Genomic DNA, 17,965 nt, shown 5'->3' on the forward strand with positions numbered 1-17,965 from the left:
CACAACACACACACACACACACACACACACACACACACACACACACACACACACACACACACACACACACACACACACACACACACACACACACCTCGTTGAGTCTTCTTAGGGCGTCGCCGGGGAGGGGAAGGGACTACAACAGGTACATGGAGCTAAAATGGCAGCTTGGACAGCAGAGTGGATTTGTTCGATGAATCCACAGGACAAAAAAGGGCTTCTGGATACGGCTATTATTTTTCCTTTTGGTTTTAAGGGTAAAAAAATAACACGGTTTGATGATCAGACAAAGAAAGGCACATGTCAATTAGCTGATCGAAATCGTAGTATCCTGCGGCGTGTGCTGCTGCATTTAAGACAGAAATGCTTCTCACAGGACTGGATTAGTGAGGAAAAGGTTCAGCTGTCTTGCGAGACTCGCAGCTACGGAGTCGCCAAATGAAAAGGACAGACCAACGGGTGACTCCCGACTCCCCAATCATTTGAAAGATTTGTTCACGACAAATGGAACCGTTTGCCAGTTTTGCCAGTGGAGGGAAAGTGCACAATGTCCTCAGTGCGATGGAAATGTCCCCCATTTTGCAGCTGTCGAGTGTGTGGTTTTTTTAAACTCGTGGTAGAACACTAATTTCGTTCCAAAATATTTCCTGGACCGCACGTGGTATATTGAGGACGGTCATCGGCCTGAACGGAGCAGATGATCTTTCAAACATTGCATTTCGAGAAATTCTTCACCGCGCGCCGGGGGAGAAACACCGTAAAAAAAAGTCCCGATGCGCGGACGCCCGAATGAAAACTTTTCCTATTTGTCTTTCTCCGAGGCTCCTATCGAGGAGGGGAAGGCGACGATGATTTGAAATTAGTGTGCAGATGGTATCATAACGACAAATGGAGGCAATGGATCAGGTAGATAGGATCGCTGCCGCGTGAGCCGAGGGAATCGGCCGTGCGGAGGAAAATAGGCCACCCTCCTCATTGATTCCGCGACGGCCAATAATGAGACGGAATCCATCACTGACCCGGGAATATATACCTTCCACGGCCAAACGGCGCCCGCGACACCCCCCCCCCGCCATTTTTTGTTTCCCTCTGTTTGCCTCGTTTCAATCCGAGGGGGGCGTCCATGTATTAGCCATTACCGTAATGGAACAATGCGGAGGAATTTGAGCCTCGGTGAACGGCTTCCCCCGGAAGAAGGAAATGAATGAACTCCGGTTATTTTGGAGTCACAAAGAAGATCCAATGAGTAATGAGGGAAATGAACACGCTTTTCTTTGCTCATTGGTTTTGTTATAGGTTTGGCCCCTTGATATTTATGGCAATTATATGAGGCATTAACAGAGATTGTTATATCTTAATACCAGTTCAAACGTATATATACAGTGGGGCAAAAAAGTATTTAGTCAGCCACCAATTGTGCAAGTTCTCCCACTTAAAAAGATGAGAGAGGCCTGTAATTTTCATCATAGGTTCACTTCGACTATGAGAGACAGAATGGGGGGAAAGAATCCAGGAAATCACATTGTAGGATTTTTAATGAATTAATTGGAAATTCCTCAGTAAAATAAGTATTTGGTCACCTACAAACAAGCAAGATTTCTGGCTTTCACAGACCTGTAACTTTTTCTTTAAGAGGCTCCTCTGTCCTCCACTCCTTACCTGTATTAATGGCACCTGTTTGAACTCGTTATCAGTATAAAAGACACCTGTCCACAACCTCAAACAGTCACACTCCAAACTCCACTATGGCCAAGACCAAAGAGCTGTCAAAGGACACCAGAAACTAAATTGTAGACCTGCACCAGGCTGGGAAGACTGAATCTGCAATAGGTAAGCAGCTTGTGAAGAAATCAACTGTGGGAGCAATTATTAGAAAATGGAAGACATACAAGACCACTGATAATCTCCCTCGATCTGGGGCTCCACACAAGATCTCACCCCGTGGGGTCAAAATGATCACAAGAACGGTGAGCAAACATCCCAGAACCACACGGGGGGACCTAGTGAATGACCTGCAGAGAGCTGGGACCAAAGTAACAAAGGCTACCATCAGTAACACACTACGCCGCCAGGAACTCAAATCCTGCAGTGCCAGACGTGTCCCCCTGCTTAAGCCAGTACATGTCCAGGCCCTTCTGAAGTTTGCTAGAGAACATTTGGATGATCCAGAAGAGGATTGGGAGAATGTCATATGGTCCGATGCAACCAAAATAGAACTTTTTGGTCAAAACTCAACTTGAAGTGTTTGGAGGAAAAACGAAGCTGAGTTGCATCCAAAGAACACCATACCTACTGTGAAGCATGGGGGTGGAAACATCATGCTTTGGGGCTGTTTTTCTGCAAAGGGACCAGGACGACTGATCCGTGTAAAGGAAAGAATGAATGGGGCCATGTATCGTGAGATTTTGAGTGAAAACCTCCTTCCATCAGCAAGGGCATTGAAGATGAAACGTGGCTGGGTCTTTCAGCATGACAATGATCCCAAACACACCGCCCAGGCGACGAAGGAGTGGCTTCGTAAGAAGCATTTCAAGGTCCTGGAGTGGCCTAGCCAGTCTCCACATCTCAACCCCATAGAAAATCTTTGGAGGGAGTTGAAAGTCTGTGTTGCCCAGCGACAACCCCAAAGCATCACTGCTCTAGAGGAGATCTGCATGGAGGAATGGGCCAAAATACCAGCAACAGTGTGTGAAAACCTTGTGAAGACTTGCAGAAAACGTTTGACCTCTGCCATTGCAAACAAAGGGTATATAACAAAGTATTGAGATTAACTTTTGTTATTGACCAAATACTTATTTTACACCATAATTTGCAAATAAATTCTTTAAAAATCAGACAATGTGATTTTCTGGATTTTTTTTTCTCATTTTGTCTCTCAGAGTTGAGGTATACCTATGATGAAAATAACAGGCCTCTCTCATCTTTTTAAGTGGGAGAACTTGCACAATTGGCGGCTGACTAAATACTTTTTTGCCCCACTGTATATATATATTGATATACAGAGATCAGCTACAACACTAAAACCACGACTCATAACCACTAATATTGTGTAGCTCCCCCTCGTGCCGCCATAACAGCTCTGACCCGTGGAGACATGGACTCCACAAGACCTCTGAAGGTGTCCTGTGGTATCTGGCACTAAGATGTTAGCAACAGATCCTTTAAGTCCTGAAAGTTGTGAGGTGGGGCCCCCATGGATCAGGGTTTGATGACGCAATACATCAGACCAGGCCGCCTTCTTCCATTGCTCCATGGTCCAGTTCTGACGCTCACGTGCCCATTGTAGGAGCTTTCGACGGTGGACAGGGGTCAGCACGGACACTCTGACCGGCCTGCAGCTACACAGCCCCATACGCGTCAAGCTGTGATGCACTGTGTGTTCTGACACCTTTCTATCATAGCAGCATCAACTTTTTCGGCAATTTGAGCTACAGTAGCTCTTCTGTGGGATCGGACCAGATGGGCTGACATTGCCTCCCCACTTGCATCTATGAGGCTTGGGCGCCCATGACCCTTTCACCGGTTCACCGGTTGTCTTTCCTTAGACAACTTTTGGTAGGTACTAACCACTGCACACGGGGAACACCCCACAAGACCTGCCGTTTTGGAGATGCCCTGACCCAGTTGTCTAGCCATCACAATTTGGCCCTTGTCGAAGTGGCTCAGATCCTTACACTTGTCCATTTTTCCTACTTCCAAAACATCAACTTCAAGAAGTGACTGTTCACTTGCTGCCTAATATATCCCACCCCTTGACAGGTGACACTGGAACAAGATGAGCAATGTTATTCAGTTCACCTATCAGTGGTTTAATGTTGTGGCTGATCTGTGAATCTTCTTTTTTTCTCCTTTTGGCTGCTCCCGTTAGGGGTCGCCACAGCGGATCATCTGCCTCCAATTCCTTCTGTTCTGCGCATCTTCATCCCTTACACCAAGCGCCTGCATGTCCTCCCTCACCACATCCATAAACCTTCTCTTTTGGCCTTCCTCTTTTCCTCTTGCCCGGCAGCTCCATCCTCAGCCTCCTTCTCCCGATGTAACTCTCATCTCGCCTACACACGTGTCCAAACCATCTCAATCTGGCCTCTCTCGCTTTTCCACCAAACGGTCCAACCTGAGCTGTCCCTCTAACGTACTCATTCTTAATCCTGTCCATCCTTGTCACTCCCGATGGAAATCTCAACATCCTCAACTCTGCCACCTTCAGTTCAGCCACCTGCCTTGGTGTCAGTGCCACCGCCTATACACTGTATCGGGTGTGTATATATATATATATATATATATATATATATATATATATAAATTAGAAAAGAATGGGGGATTATAATTCCTCTGTCTTTGTACTTAGTAGTAGGTGAGCTAGAGCTAATTCACATACTGGTGAATTACTGACCTCCTAATTCTGTCCGTATTATTTTGAACACCTTCACATTGTGAAGGTTCCTATCAGATTGGTGGAGGATGTCTGTGTCAGAATGGTGTAACGGGCAGAATACCACGCTAATATTCACCTCTACATGGGAATCAGAATTTTCAACCAATGATTGTTGATGGTTTTCCATCAACCTACAAATTGATGGAAAACCAGTGTGATCTGGTGTTTTCCTCATGCCGTACAATACTAATAATAATACCTTTTCCATTCAACATAAATCGCACCAATACTTACAATTACAATCAAATAATCAAGCATCAATTGATCAATTATCATTTAAATCAATTTAAAAAAAAAGTTTACATCATTCTAACTGGAAAAAACAGTTAAGGACAACTGCGTTGAATTGTTTACTTCAGCCTGGATAGAAGTATGAACAAAGGTTAGAATTAAACTTTGTGTTACAGCGGCTTTAACCAGTTACACCTATTGTGGGTTTTGGTGTTTTATAAAAGCACCAGATGGCGTCAGGCATTAAAATGGGCGCAATACAGCCACTCGGTGCTGAACGCCACAGCGTCTATGAGCGCCCACAGAGCCCTCGCACTCGATTTCGAGTGACACTCCATTTTGAGAGATGCTCGGCGGAGGAGGGCAGAGGGCGGAGGGTGGAGGGTGGAGGGTTGGAGGGGACACAAATGTCACCGCCTTTGGGATGCAACTCAATTTTCTCAAATCCCGTTGACGTGCCACGCCAGCTGTCACTGTGAGTTCCATTTTTAATGAAGACCATTTCAAAATAGCTAATTAATCAAAAGGTACAGTGCAGCTGCAGGTTTATATCACCGCACTGGGATGTAAATGAATCATATACACCTAATCGCATATACTGTACATTTCAGTTCAGTGTTTAGATTTGTCGAATGAGACATTAGACGTGCATTGTTTCCCAAATGACCAATGTAATGTATACGCACGCAAAACACATGTACAATGAAAAATCATCTATATATGTTTTGCTCAGTTCATTCATTTTGGGAGTTTTGTGACTTAAAATTCTGAAAATGTCTGTGTTTTAGAGACTAGAGTACAGAAAAAGCCTTACCTGACATTTTGACATCAACAAATAATAAAAAAAAATAAAAAATAAAACAAATTAAGTCTTTCAACTTAATGGACATATATGTGAATAAATAAAATACAATCGTTTTAGACACAATAAGGAACTGTAAATGCATGCACGTTAATATTTCTTTTTTACTCCAACACAACACACCGACGTTTATTGACATTTTCGGGAATATCAATGAATATATAAATGACTCATCGTCCGCCATGTCCTTTTTTTTACGACCGTGCCTCGACTCGTGATGCAAACCGGGTTTTTTTTTTTCGACACTTGGGGTTGGAACGAGTCTGCGTCGCGATGGCGGTTCAAGCGAAGGCACAGCATCAAGCTTTAATAGTTTGCAGGTCTGCGGGGGGTTGAGGAGAGATTTTTGGGACGAGGGGACGCACAGTATCCGTCCATCACCCTCTCGCTCAGCCCCTCTCTACCATTCGCTGCTTTTCTCTCTCTCTCTCCCTCTTTCCCTCCATCTGATCCCTGGACCTGTAATAAATATATTATGATACTTGTCCAGTTTTTGCTCCCCCGCCCCCCTCCCTCACTCTGTTGCAGACTAATTAGAGCCTCTGGTATAGGATGCCATTATCTCTGTGCTGTTGTGGCACGTCGAGTGCAGTGCGGCGCTGTATCGGCATCGGAAGCTGCCCGGCGCAGGGAGACATCTTCCTTTTTTCTTTGTGTGTGTGTGTGTGTGTATGTGTGTCACACCTGCCCAGCCCGCTCCCCCCTCGACCAGTCTGCTCTGCGTTTTGAGTGTGGTTTTCTATTGTTTTTCAGGATCGGTGTGAATGTGAGCGTTTGGCTTTTTTTTGGTCCGTCCCTCTTTTGCCCCTATCTCTACCCTCCGCTCAGGTCCCGGTCCCACAGCCAGCAATCAGCCTCACCCCACTCGGCGTACAACAGCAGCCGGCAGAAAGTGAACCTGCAGAAAAGCTCCGCCGTTCCCATCCTCTGCCGCTGGATCGCCTCGGATTACCGACCACGCCTCTGGCCTCCCTGTTCTGATACTGTGTTTCCGGATCCCGTGTTTCCTGGTCCCACACACGGCTCTTCCGGTCTGTCCTGGGTTGGGAACCCGTGCCACTTCCCGGTTTGTCGTGAAAACTCTTCAAACCTCAGTCTGCTTCCCGTGTCTGAATTTGGCTTCTGTTGCTGGTAAACCTAATGACAGCATGCGGGTGTGTGTTTGTCGGTTCTTTAAGTGTCTCTATGGGTGATTGCTTTCAGGCGCATGTTTTCAGTGGTGTGCATTTTCCATTGTGAGTTAAAAATGGAGGAAAAAAAAACCAGCAAAATGTATAAAATTAAATAGTTGAATCAGACGACAGAATCTGCCGAGGGGTTGAGAAAAGTAAATTTTACATGAACATTTCTTAAAAAAAGAAAATACAATATTTTTTAAATGATATAAAATGTATTTTTCACAGTAGAGAGCATCTCCACTCCTTCTCCAAGTCTGTTGAAATAAGAAAATGTTTTATCTTTTTCAATTAAAGAAAGCCAAGTATGATGGATTTTCTCAAAAAGTAATGAACAAACTCATGCACACAACTCTCTATCAGTCAATTATATTAATCTCAAAAGGAAAAAAAAATAAATGCAATGTAATGTCTGGAGATGAAGTGACTGATATAGCATTGTGTGTATGAAATGATCCAGATAGCTTCCTAATCCTATGGCTTTCTTTCTTATTTCAACAGACTTTCAGATGGATTTTGAGTGGAGACGCCTCCGCTCCAAATAAGAAATGTCTTTTTTCGATATGTGTATGCTGTCGAGCACGTAAAGAGCCGGAAACACTGTGAACGACACTATATAGGGCGAAATGCACAGAGAAATCTGGCGCCACGTACTGTATGGCAAAGGTGCAAAACAAAAAAAACGCGCCACAAGGTTCAAAATGACCCATTCCCTGCAGCATGTTCCCATCGCCCGTCCTCCCTCCCTCCTTGCCTCCCTCCCTCCCTCCCATGTCGGTCAAAGCGTCTTGGGAGGAGCTGAGGTGCGGCACGTTTTGAAAAAGAAACAGAAAGACAATCTCAGCAAAAAAATATTGCGTGGCGCTGACAGATACAAAAGACATTGGCTAGAGAGAGAGAGAGAGAGAGAGAGAGAGAGAGAGAGAGAGAGAGAGAGAGAGAGAGAGAGAGAGAGACGCGGTATCAAACTTCACACAGCGAGGCCGGGAGAGGAAGGTGAGCGCGGGGGCAAAGGATGCAGCTTCACCCAAGAACTGATTTATTCGAGAAAAGATATCGGGCGCCCTGTCCGTCAGAGCCAGGGACTGTCAGGGGCTTGTCTTGTAAGACGCTCCTGCAGGGCGGGAGGACGACGCTGATTTAGAAGAAGTCAAATACATCTCGCTGCCAGTCTCACTTAATCTATCGTTCACAGACACACACACGCACGCATGCAAGCACACACGCACGCAGACACACACACACACACACACACACCACAATACAGTCCTTTTGGGGACCTATCAATTTTTAGCTCTCTGCCGTCCGAGCTGACTCATCCACTCCACTTAGGGGAGGATTCAGCAGGAATCGATGCGGTCTTATCGACTGCGCCATAACACGGGGAAGGCCAAAGTCCTGCCTAAAAATGAGCTCCCTCGGTAATCCCATTGTGCAGCTCCACGCGAATGATGGAGTCGTCCGCAGCCGAGTGACGCGCGGCGCCGCGGCTCAGCGGTCGGGGGAGGTGTAATTGGTCGAATCAGGAATTAAAAAATGCGTTTCGTTTTTTTTGGGGAGACCGGGGTATCCGTGACACCGAAACCGTCGTCTCTTTGGTCCTCGAAATGCAGAAGAATTGAATTGTTATCGGACAGGCGCGCCTTTGTTCGACCAAAGACGGGTAACGGGTTTTGGTGGAAGCCGACGTGTCTCGTAACGGCTAAGAGCCAGAAAGCGGGCTGTGTTTTGGGAAAAAATGAACAGAAACCGAATCAGTGAAACAAACAGTGACACAGGGAAGTCGATAGCGCAGATTCCTTATCCCACCCCCAGGGAGAGCACAGTCACAGAAATGAACCGCAGTATGGACATGAAATGATTTACTATGCTGATCTGTGCATCAGATTTGAGGTAGGTCTCTTTTGAGTGTGTGTGTGTGTGTGTCTAATGTGTGTGTTATGTGCATCCTGTTGAATGTGTGTTTTCTGGATGACTGTAAACCACCCATACCTGAATTTGTGCTGTGTGTGCATGTATGTGTGTGTCAGTGTGTTAGTGTCTGTTTTACTGAACCGACTATATTAAACTATACTCCAAATTTAAAATGTTTTTGTTTAGAAGTGCACCAGAAACATGGATCCTCACTTACCATTTTGACTCAGACCTCACTTTGATACCAGTACAAGAATGTGTGTGTGTGTGTGTGTGTGTGTGTGTGTGTGTGTGGGTGTGTGCGTGCGTGCGTGTTTGCCCGCATATATTATTTTAAAGGACAAACTACCACCAGCATTAATAGGACATTAGGCTTATGAGAACGTGTTTATTGTCCTCATAATGTGAACGGCCTTGAGTTCTGTCTTTAAAGTCTTGCTGTTTTACAAAATGTTTTGCTCAGGCTTTTCTAGATGACTGTTTATACCACCTATACCTGAATTTTTGTCTGTGCATGTATGTAAATATGTGTGTGTGTGTGTGTGTGTGTGTGTGTGTGTGTGTGTGTGTGTGTGTGTCTGTGTGTGTGTGTGTGTGTGTGGGTGTGTGTGTGTGTGTGTGTGGGTGTGTGTGTGTGCGTGCGTGTGCGTGTGTCTGGGGAGCGGCCGGTTCTGCTGCTGCTGGGGTTAGATAGGAAGGGTTTACTCGGGGTCAGGCCTATTTTTTAATCATGGAACTGTTGCCAAGAGGAAGAGTGGGACGGAGGGAGCAGTATGGAGAGCGAGAAGGAGGGAGGGAGGGAGGGAGGAGAGGAAGGGTTGGACTGGATGGGGGGGGGGCAGAAAGGAAGCGTTAGTGTTGATGAAGTAGTGTTGCCATGCAGCTCAACCCTGAGGTCTGCAACCACAGACTTAAAAATTCCCTTGGTGCTGCAGTGTTCTCTGCACAGGAATTCAGGCGTGCACACTGAGACAAACACACACGCATACGCGCACCGCGCACGCACACACACACACACACACACACACACACACACACACAAATTCAGATGTACGTGTAGATGAATCCGAAAAAAACCTTAGTAAAACACTTTGAACCATGGTTGATATTCAGGTATTTTATACTTTTAAGCTATATATGCACACACGCACGGCAGCACACACACACACACACACACACACACACACACACACACACACACACATACACACACACACACAGCTGCAGACTGGACCGCCACGCAGTATTACAGCAGGCTGATACAACCTTCTGGCCCCAATCTTCCTGCGTGTCCGTGTCGGTGTCACGGTGTCACTAACCTTGGAGCGAGGCGGAGCGCGGATGTACCATTTGCAGTCCACGGCCTCGCCGGCGCCGGCCTTGCCATCTCTGGTGATCTGATGGGACTCGACGATACCCTCGGGACCGCCCATGTCATACTGACACGCTGGAACGTACACAACAGGATGTGGACAACACACACACACACACGCACACACACATACACACACACACACACACACACACACACACACACACACACACACACACACACACACACACACACACACACACACACAGACCCAGGAATACAATTGTACACAGAATTGGTCCCCAAAGCACATGCACACATACAAACATCAGATTAACTAGACAGACAGACAGACAGACAGACAGACAGGCCGCCCGGCAGGCAGGCAGGCAGGCAGGCAGGCAGGCAGGCAGGCAGGCAGGCAGGCAGGCAGACAGACAGACAGATATAGATAGATAGATAGATGGATAGGGGTGTAACAGTTTTGTGTGTTTGAATCAAAAGTCATTAAAATAAAGTAGGTTTTGGGAGTTTTATGGCTTAAAAGTCTCAGAATTTTAGGCTTTTCAATCGTGTTTTAGACGGTGAAAAGGCTTTATTTACGGTTGTACCGCCTGATGATTTTTAACAAAATAACAAATGATATAAAAAACTGAACAAACTAAGTCTTTCAACGTTATAGACGTACGTTGATAAACAAAAATACAATCTTTTTTTACAAAATGAAAAACTATAAATGAGTGTATCTCAATATTTTCTTTACTCCGCTTTAAAAAGCTGATTTGTCATTTACCCACACGCCCTTGCTGTATAATGCGCTTGGCGTAAAATATTAAAAGTCAAAGAAGTTGTCGGAGAAGCCGCCCGCCCCAGTTTTCTGTTTGGTAACACGATGGCTTCCCAGTGAACTCCATCAACAATGGCCAATGGATGATGATAAGACAGAGACTGTCCCCGCGTCCCAAATCACACACCCTCCCTAAGCCCCCATTTTGGAGTGACACTATATACAAATACCAAAATACCATGACCCGCGGGACACACAACTTGTTCCCCATTTTCCGTTGATAGGCAACGGCGCTGTCATTCTGCCATTAGCCAGCTGTCACGGCATTATCAATCAAACAATGTTCGGAAAAATGTCATTAGGTAATAAAATCGTAGTCATTATTACACATATGGGTATTATGAGTTTCATATGCCCAATCCGCCCCAGAAACGATGAAAAAAATTGCAAAAAATAAGTATTTTCTTGCATTTATCTTTGACCTTGAGCCCAGAAATTTAGAAACACCGTCACACCCCTGACAGACAGGTGGAGAGGAGATAGAGAGGATACACGGAGGTAAATAAAGAGTATACCTACAGGGGAGAGGTGGAGGTACTCCCATGTCCGCAAAGTCCGGATCTGCAAACACAGAAAGGGAGAGGGGAAGGCATTTTATTATTTGAATACATGACAGTTTTGAGTTTCTTAAAAGACAAAACGGGTTATGAACAGCGGGAAACAGACCATGTATATCTCAATGCATTCCTGTCAAGGAAACTACTAATTCCCGCTATTATGCGCATAATTTAAATCGGGAACCCTTAAACAAAAGTTCACTCACTCCCCCTTGACATGCACAAACACAAATACTTTGAGACCTTTAAAAATGTGGCTTTCTGACGCAAAGCCTTCAAAGCCTACACATTTAAAAGAAAATGAAAGCATTAAGGGTGTAAAATTGTGAGCCCTACTTAAAATACAAACAGAAAAAACAGATTGTCAAGAAGGAGCTAGTAATGTTGGATGAGATTGATAGATATGAGCAATTTGATATTGTTCATATTAAATCAACAATGATTTATCAAAGGTTGAGGTGGACTTTTGGGAAACCCATTTCTAATCTACACCCAAACTACACAGCCACCATAACGAAAAACAAAACCCCATAGTTATATCATTGAAATGAATATCTTGTACTTTGCCGCAGTGGAGATAATACATTTTACTACACAGAGCAGGCCAGTCAATGGCGATTTTAGGGGTTGGCCTGGGGTGGGCCATGGCCACCCCCCAAAATCTTATGGCAATGGCGAAATCTAAATGGCCCCCCCGTGTGGCCACCCCAGATCTGATAGGCAGTAGGTCAAGTTCATCATCACAAGAAGGCGGGACAAACGCTGGTCAATCAATGATGACAGCTGATCCACTGATACAGGGCCGGTTTGCGATTTCCACCTACTACAGTCATGGTAGGACTGAGGCTGCGAGAGCCGATCCCTGGTCAGTACACGCCGCCCGGGGGGCTTTCAGCCACTGTCTATTCCATCCCCCTCTCAAAAGTCAAGTTGTCGAAACGAGCGATAGGGGGTAGGGCCGCACACGCGTGGCGGCTGCTATTGCTACCCATACATTATGTGCTGTCACTTGAAAAACACACATTTTTACCTGCATAACTAACCATCCTAACATTGAATATATCCCAGTGGCGAACACCTTTAAAAATGTTATGCCAACGCCTTTCTATGCTGTGTAAAAGTTGGACAAAAAGTTGTGTTACTTGTTGTTGTTATGGAAACACCAGTTTTTCATTGGCTAAAAATCGGCCAAAAATCAGCCAGTCGTCCATGGCTGAATATTACAATTATTATAATTCCATTGTTTTTAGGTCTCAATTCAAAATCCAATCAATTTTAAGTGTTTCTTACAGGGTGGTGATGTAAGGAGGAGGAAGATGAGGACTGATTGCACGGCATGGACAACGATCGTCAATGTCAGCGTTTATTTTCACCTCTGAGCGTGTACGTACAGTACGTCCTCACTTCCCCGCCGTCTAGACATGAGTCAGAGCTTCGGTCGCTGTGGACATAAAATAAAAAAGCCGGACCCGCACCCGGCAAATTGGCTGGCGACTGAACACCACAGAACTGGGAGAGAGGGAGAGAGAGAGAGGGCAAGAGAGAGAGAGAGAGAAAGAGAGAAAGAGAGAGAGAGAGAGAGAGAGAGAGAGAGAATGCACATTCACCGTTTCTGATGATGACACTCGCTGACAGAGAGGATGGAGAGAACCCTGATCAAAGAAGGGATTGCCAGGTAACAGTCACGCTCTTGCCTGTATATTAACTATTCATTTTGGAGTCTAATTGAGTATTCAGAAGAGGTAACCCCCCCCCTCAGAATGGAAGAGAGAAGTGTAAAAAAAAAAAGAAAAGCCCAACCAAAAAAAAAATAAATAAAAAAAAAGAGAACAAGCCCGGCAGACAACTTGAAAGATTTACGCAAACCCAGCGAGTAATCTTTCAAGCTTCTTCGCATCCAAAAACTCCTGGGGGTTAGGGGTCACGGCGGAGGTTCACCATCTGGTTTAGAATCTGGCCGTCTTGATATATGAAGATTCAAACCGTGGCTCAAATGATCTCATCTTTTATAACTATGATGGGAGGAGGGGAGGGGGGTACAGTTAGAAGATATATGTAAATGGTTATTCTACCCATTAAAAAAAAAACACAAAGCCTTTCCATCCAATGGAAAATTATGCTTATATTACATTAATATTATTAAAATTATTTATCAATCAATATGCAATTAATTAATTAATTATATATATTACACACATTTTTTATATGTATTTATTTAATCAAATTGATTTATTGTTAATAATATAAAAAATAATATGAATAATATTCAGAGATTATAATAATAAAACAATCCTTCAATGAGCTCCTCCTGCACACTTTTGTCTGTTGAATTTGTCGTCGATCAGATCTAACATTTTGTGTATCAGATATCATTGCCTGGTATATCAACTGCCTGGTATGGACTATTGGCCGGGGGGGTTAATGCACAGGCTAGCCTGGACTGCAGCCTAGGGGGACCACGTGCCCAAGAGCCCCAGATTGGCCAGACTACTTTGAATTATTTAAATTTACTTATTTAAAAAAAAAAACCTCGACCCCATTTGGAAAGCCCATAAGAAACATTTAAAACAATTAAGCAGCTGATTTGGTAGATGTGGTATATACCATGTGGCCAGGTGCATAAGGTCAATGTGGTTGAATCCACCGATCCCGACTGTGCGCGATCAGGCCGAGTCAGGTTCAAAACAACTGTTTTTATCGCCGTCATAGCTTGGAACTGGATCGGATCACTCCTGCAAACAATATTCCATCCATCTCCGTACAAGATCTTCGTACAGGAGCGGCTCAATCCCCAGAGAAGAAATATGCAGGTGATCTGGAGGAATATTTTGCGGAAAAAATGTATCAAAGAAAAGGAGGACACCTCAACAAGGTCACTGCTGCAACTTATCAGAGGAAGGACACTTCCATATGTTGATATAGCACTCCCACTATTTATGACTTGGCAGGGAGGGTTTATCTTTTTTATTTTATTTTTTATTTTATTTTTTTAAATTGGGACTAGTTAAAAATAGACTCAGATCCAATGGGTCAAAACCGACTGAATCACCTAATGTCCATTGAAAAATATTTTACCAGCCTCATTAAGGACTTCTCTGTCAGGAAAAAAAAGAGGAAGAAAAACTTAGGAAAAGGTAGGAATACGAACTTATGATTGTGCTGCCGTTGCATTATTGCCGTTGTCATGTGCTGCTGCTGTGTTTATTGCATTTTTGCGGTTTTGTTTTCAATTTTCAATTGTTCTCAGCTTTTCAATTTGGGTATCGCACAGCAGTTCGATTTGTCTCTTTGTAAGGGGACGTTGTGATTTTGCTTCGGTAAAACAAGAGTGTTTCGCATGGCTGCAGATTATGTACCTCTTGGTTTAGAAAGCTAAAAGCTCTTACCAGCTTGCAGATGCACTGCAAATGTTTTTTGTTTTGTTTCTGTAGCATTGCTGCTTATAGTGAAGGATGTCTCAATCAGTGTGTGTGTGCCAGCGCGCCCCGAGTGTGTACTTGTGGGCTGTGTAATATTCCAAGCACGCTTTTACAAATGGTACTAAATTATGTGGGTTTTTTTTTTCTGGTAAAGCATGATGAGGAAGGGGGGAGGAACAAGGACCACCTTAATCCGCCACTGGCTGTACGAGTGACCGGAGGCCATGGGCAAACAGGGTGGACATGCGTGAGGGATGATAAAATCAAAGTGGAAGACAGTTAATGAAACTGCGACCTTCAGGTCATCTGCGCTGGTTACGGCTTCGATTTATTACTGGGCCTTGGCATCACTTAACCCAGCACGGCCACAAGGCCAAACGGCCCAACCCGCGGACACACACACACACACACACACACACACACACACACACACACACACACACACACACACACACACACACACACACACACACACACACACACACACACACACACACACACACACACACACGGCTGGACCTTTGTAAATAACTATTCCTACCCTGGTTGCAACAGCCCCACTAACTATTCTGCAATGGCGGCAATTACACCCCGATGACCCTTGACCTTTTTATACTCCGACTCATGATTTCCAATCGGATGAGCTCCATCCTTGCGGTAATAAATCACTTCCGCTCTCCTTTTCGTGCCCTTCCTAATTTAATCATTGGTCTATCGATGAAATACAGTGAAAAAGAAATATGGACGCTTTCATTTGACTTTGTGAAATACACTTAACCGGCGTGAAGATAAAATTTGTTTAACGACACTAGGGTTGGGCAATATGTCAAAATTTTCCTACCGGCCACTGTCAGCCCAACAATCGTCGATTACCGTATGTTTTGCGAACCACTCTCACTGAGCGCGCTCGGATAAATCTCTTGCTCCTCGTCGCCTCTGTCTGCAAAAATTATTCCCGGCGCTGGTGTAGAAAGTCTCCCATCTCCATCTCCACGTTGCCTGAGACAATTCTTTGCAACCATCATGCAGAGAAAAAAAAAAACGGGCAAAACTTACGCTGGTCTAAAGCAACTCAACACAATCCAAAAGCCGTACACGGCTTGAAGATGATTGGATCGGTCCAAGAAATCTCTCCTCTGATTGGTCGACTGTGCTGGATAGTAGCATAGCAGAGTGTGACATCGCTCATTGTGACAACAAAGCCGTGTGGTTGGCCAAAAGCGAGGACTATCCAATATAATAAAGAGGCTCAAGATTCAAGAAGTTATTTGTCACATACTGTACATACACGTACATACGGTCATGTATATATGCAATGAAATGTCATGACACCCGGGGATTACGCGCAATTAAGCTCTAAAAATACAAAAGAAAATACTAAAATGTGCGCAATCAACACGAGGCGCTCGCGCAGGTGGCCCCAAGGGGCGGCCACAAAATCGCAATTCTGGGTTCTATAATAATATAATAGAATTAATAAGTAATTAATAAGTCTGTGTTCTATTAAATCAACATTTGAATCCTCCTCAATGAAACTTACCTTAACTTACCTCCAGTACTTACCTCACAGAGTAGAACCTCTGGCAGGAAGCGACGCATATCATTGTCGTCGGCGAATCACTAGGTTTTATAGACAGGTTAATTATTTGCAGAGTTGAATTCTCCTCGAGAATTAAACTCTGCAAAAAACAAAAAAAAAAACAGCCAATCGCCGGTTGCTGATATATTCGTCCAATTTCCGAGCCTAGACGACACAATACAATGATGTACTGTGTGACAACACAATGCATTCCACCCGCCGACGTCGGTTTTTATACAGTATATTACTGCGACTGAAGCCCGCGTCTGGGAAATGACTCTCTACGACGGTAAGAAGAATTCATCGGCACGTGCGTTCTCGGAACGGGTTTAGCATATCAGGGTCTATTCATCAGCGAGCATCTGTTCTGTCGTGGTGGGAGGCACAGCAGGACCTGCACGCCTCTTCCCGTTCCCTTCATTGTGTCGTCTAAACGCCTCTGCACGCGGGGGCTGAATTCAGACGCCGTCCACACACTTCCAGCCCGGGGCGACGTCTTCTGGGTTTTGCCGTATTTACCGGGCGCCACGTAGGATTTGTCATGTTTGTTTTTGCCTCCAAAGCTGCTTTCCCACCAAGGTTCAGCAACCAACTGAGGAACCGTTTCGGCTCGGAAGAACTGGAGCGGCTCCCTGAAAGAGTTATCGGTTGCCTTCCCACCCACTGCGACTGAGGTTGGATACCTCAGTTTGGCACGCAATGCATTTTGTGCGCTGGCTGGCTTGAGGATTTTAAACCCTAAAAAGAGTACCGCCTCGCTTGTATGGAACCAATTTCCAAACTGAGATCATCCTGCGGGAAAAAAAAGACCTTAGCACAACTAAGGACCGAGGAGCTAAGTCACGAACCAAACAGTCACATTCCAAACAGACCTGCAACTTCTATGGAAGCGTGGCACGGAGACATAAAACGCATGGAAATGACATGAAGAGACAGGCAGACAGATGATCAGATAGTGAAAGAAATATACTGAGCAAACGTGGAAATTTATTTAGCGGGGGAGCAGATGCATTTCAAAGGCCAACTGAAAAAGATTATGACCTTGCTGCAGAAATATATCCATGATAACGAGGACAGGGCAGCGCAAATATTATTTTAAGTGAGATTGAGATGAACACTGATCAGGATGTTAAAGATGAGAACTAAATAAGTAAAGTAACCCCCGGTTCCATTATTGACGAAGGCCCAGTATATATAACCGTATAATCCTTGCATCACTCTTGGTTACACATCCATAAACAGTGGAATGTTTTATTAATGGGACACAGTATCTCCCATTTAGAAGAGCATTGGGCTGCGATGCTACACATCCATTTAGTGGAAGCAGCCCAGACATACGGCGGGTATCACACCGTTAGAATGACCCGATGTACTTATCATTATGTGGTACTGTTCCAGGAATCAAAACACACACACACGCACATGCACGTGCACGTACACGTACACGCGTGCACGCACGCAAGCCCGCCCGCCCGCACACACACACGCACACACACATAAAACTCGCACGCGCACACATACACACAATCTCACACGCACAAACATACACACACGTGCACACACACATATGCACACATGCGCGCCCACATGCTCACATACACAAGCCCACACACAGCCGCACACACAAACACGTG

General features: G+C 44.9%; 1 protein-coding gene across 1 annotated transcript in view; it reads right to left on the bottom strand.

The window, feature by feature from the left end:
* Positions 1-17,965, bottom strand: part of neto1l (neuropilin (NRP) and tolloid (TLL)-like 1, like) — a gene marked incomplete at both ends in the record, with an annotated part of 68,886 nt that overhangs the window by 12,279 nt on the left and 38,642 nt on the right. Inside the window, 2 exons of the mRNA XM_080019870.1 lie at positions 9,937-10,064; positions 11,296-11,337. Coding sequence (XP_079875996.1) covers positions 9,937-10,064; positions 11,296-11,337 — 170 coding nt within the window. The remainder of the gene's footprint in view (positions 1-9,936; positions 10,065-11,295; positions 11,338-17,965) is intronic.

Source organism: Zeus faber (assembly GCF_960531495.2).
Source record: "Zeus faber genome assembly, chromosome: 19".
Lineage (NCBI taxonomy): Eukaryota > Metazoa > Chordata > Actinopteri > Zeiformes > Zeidae > Zeus > Zeus faber.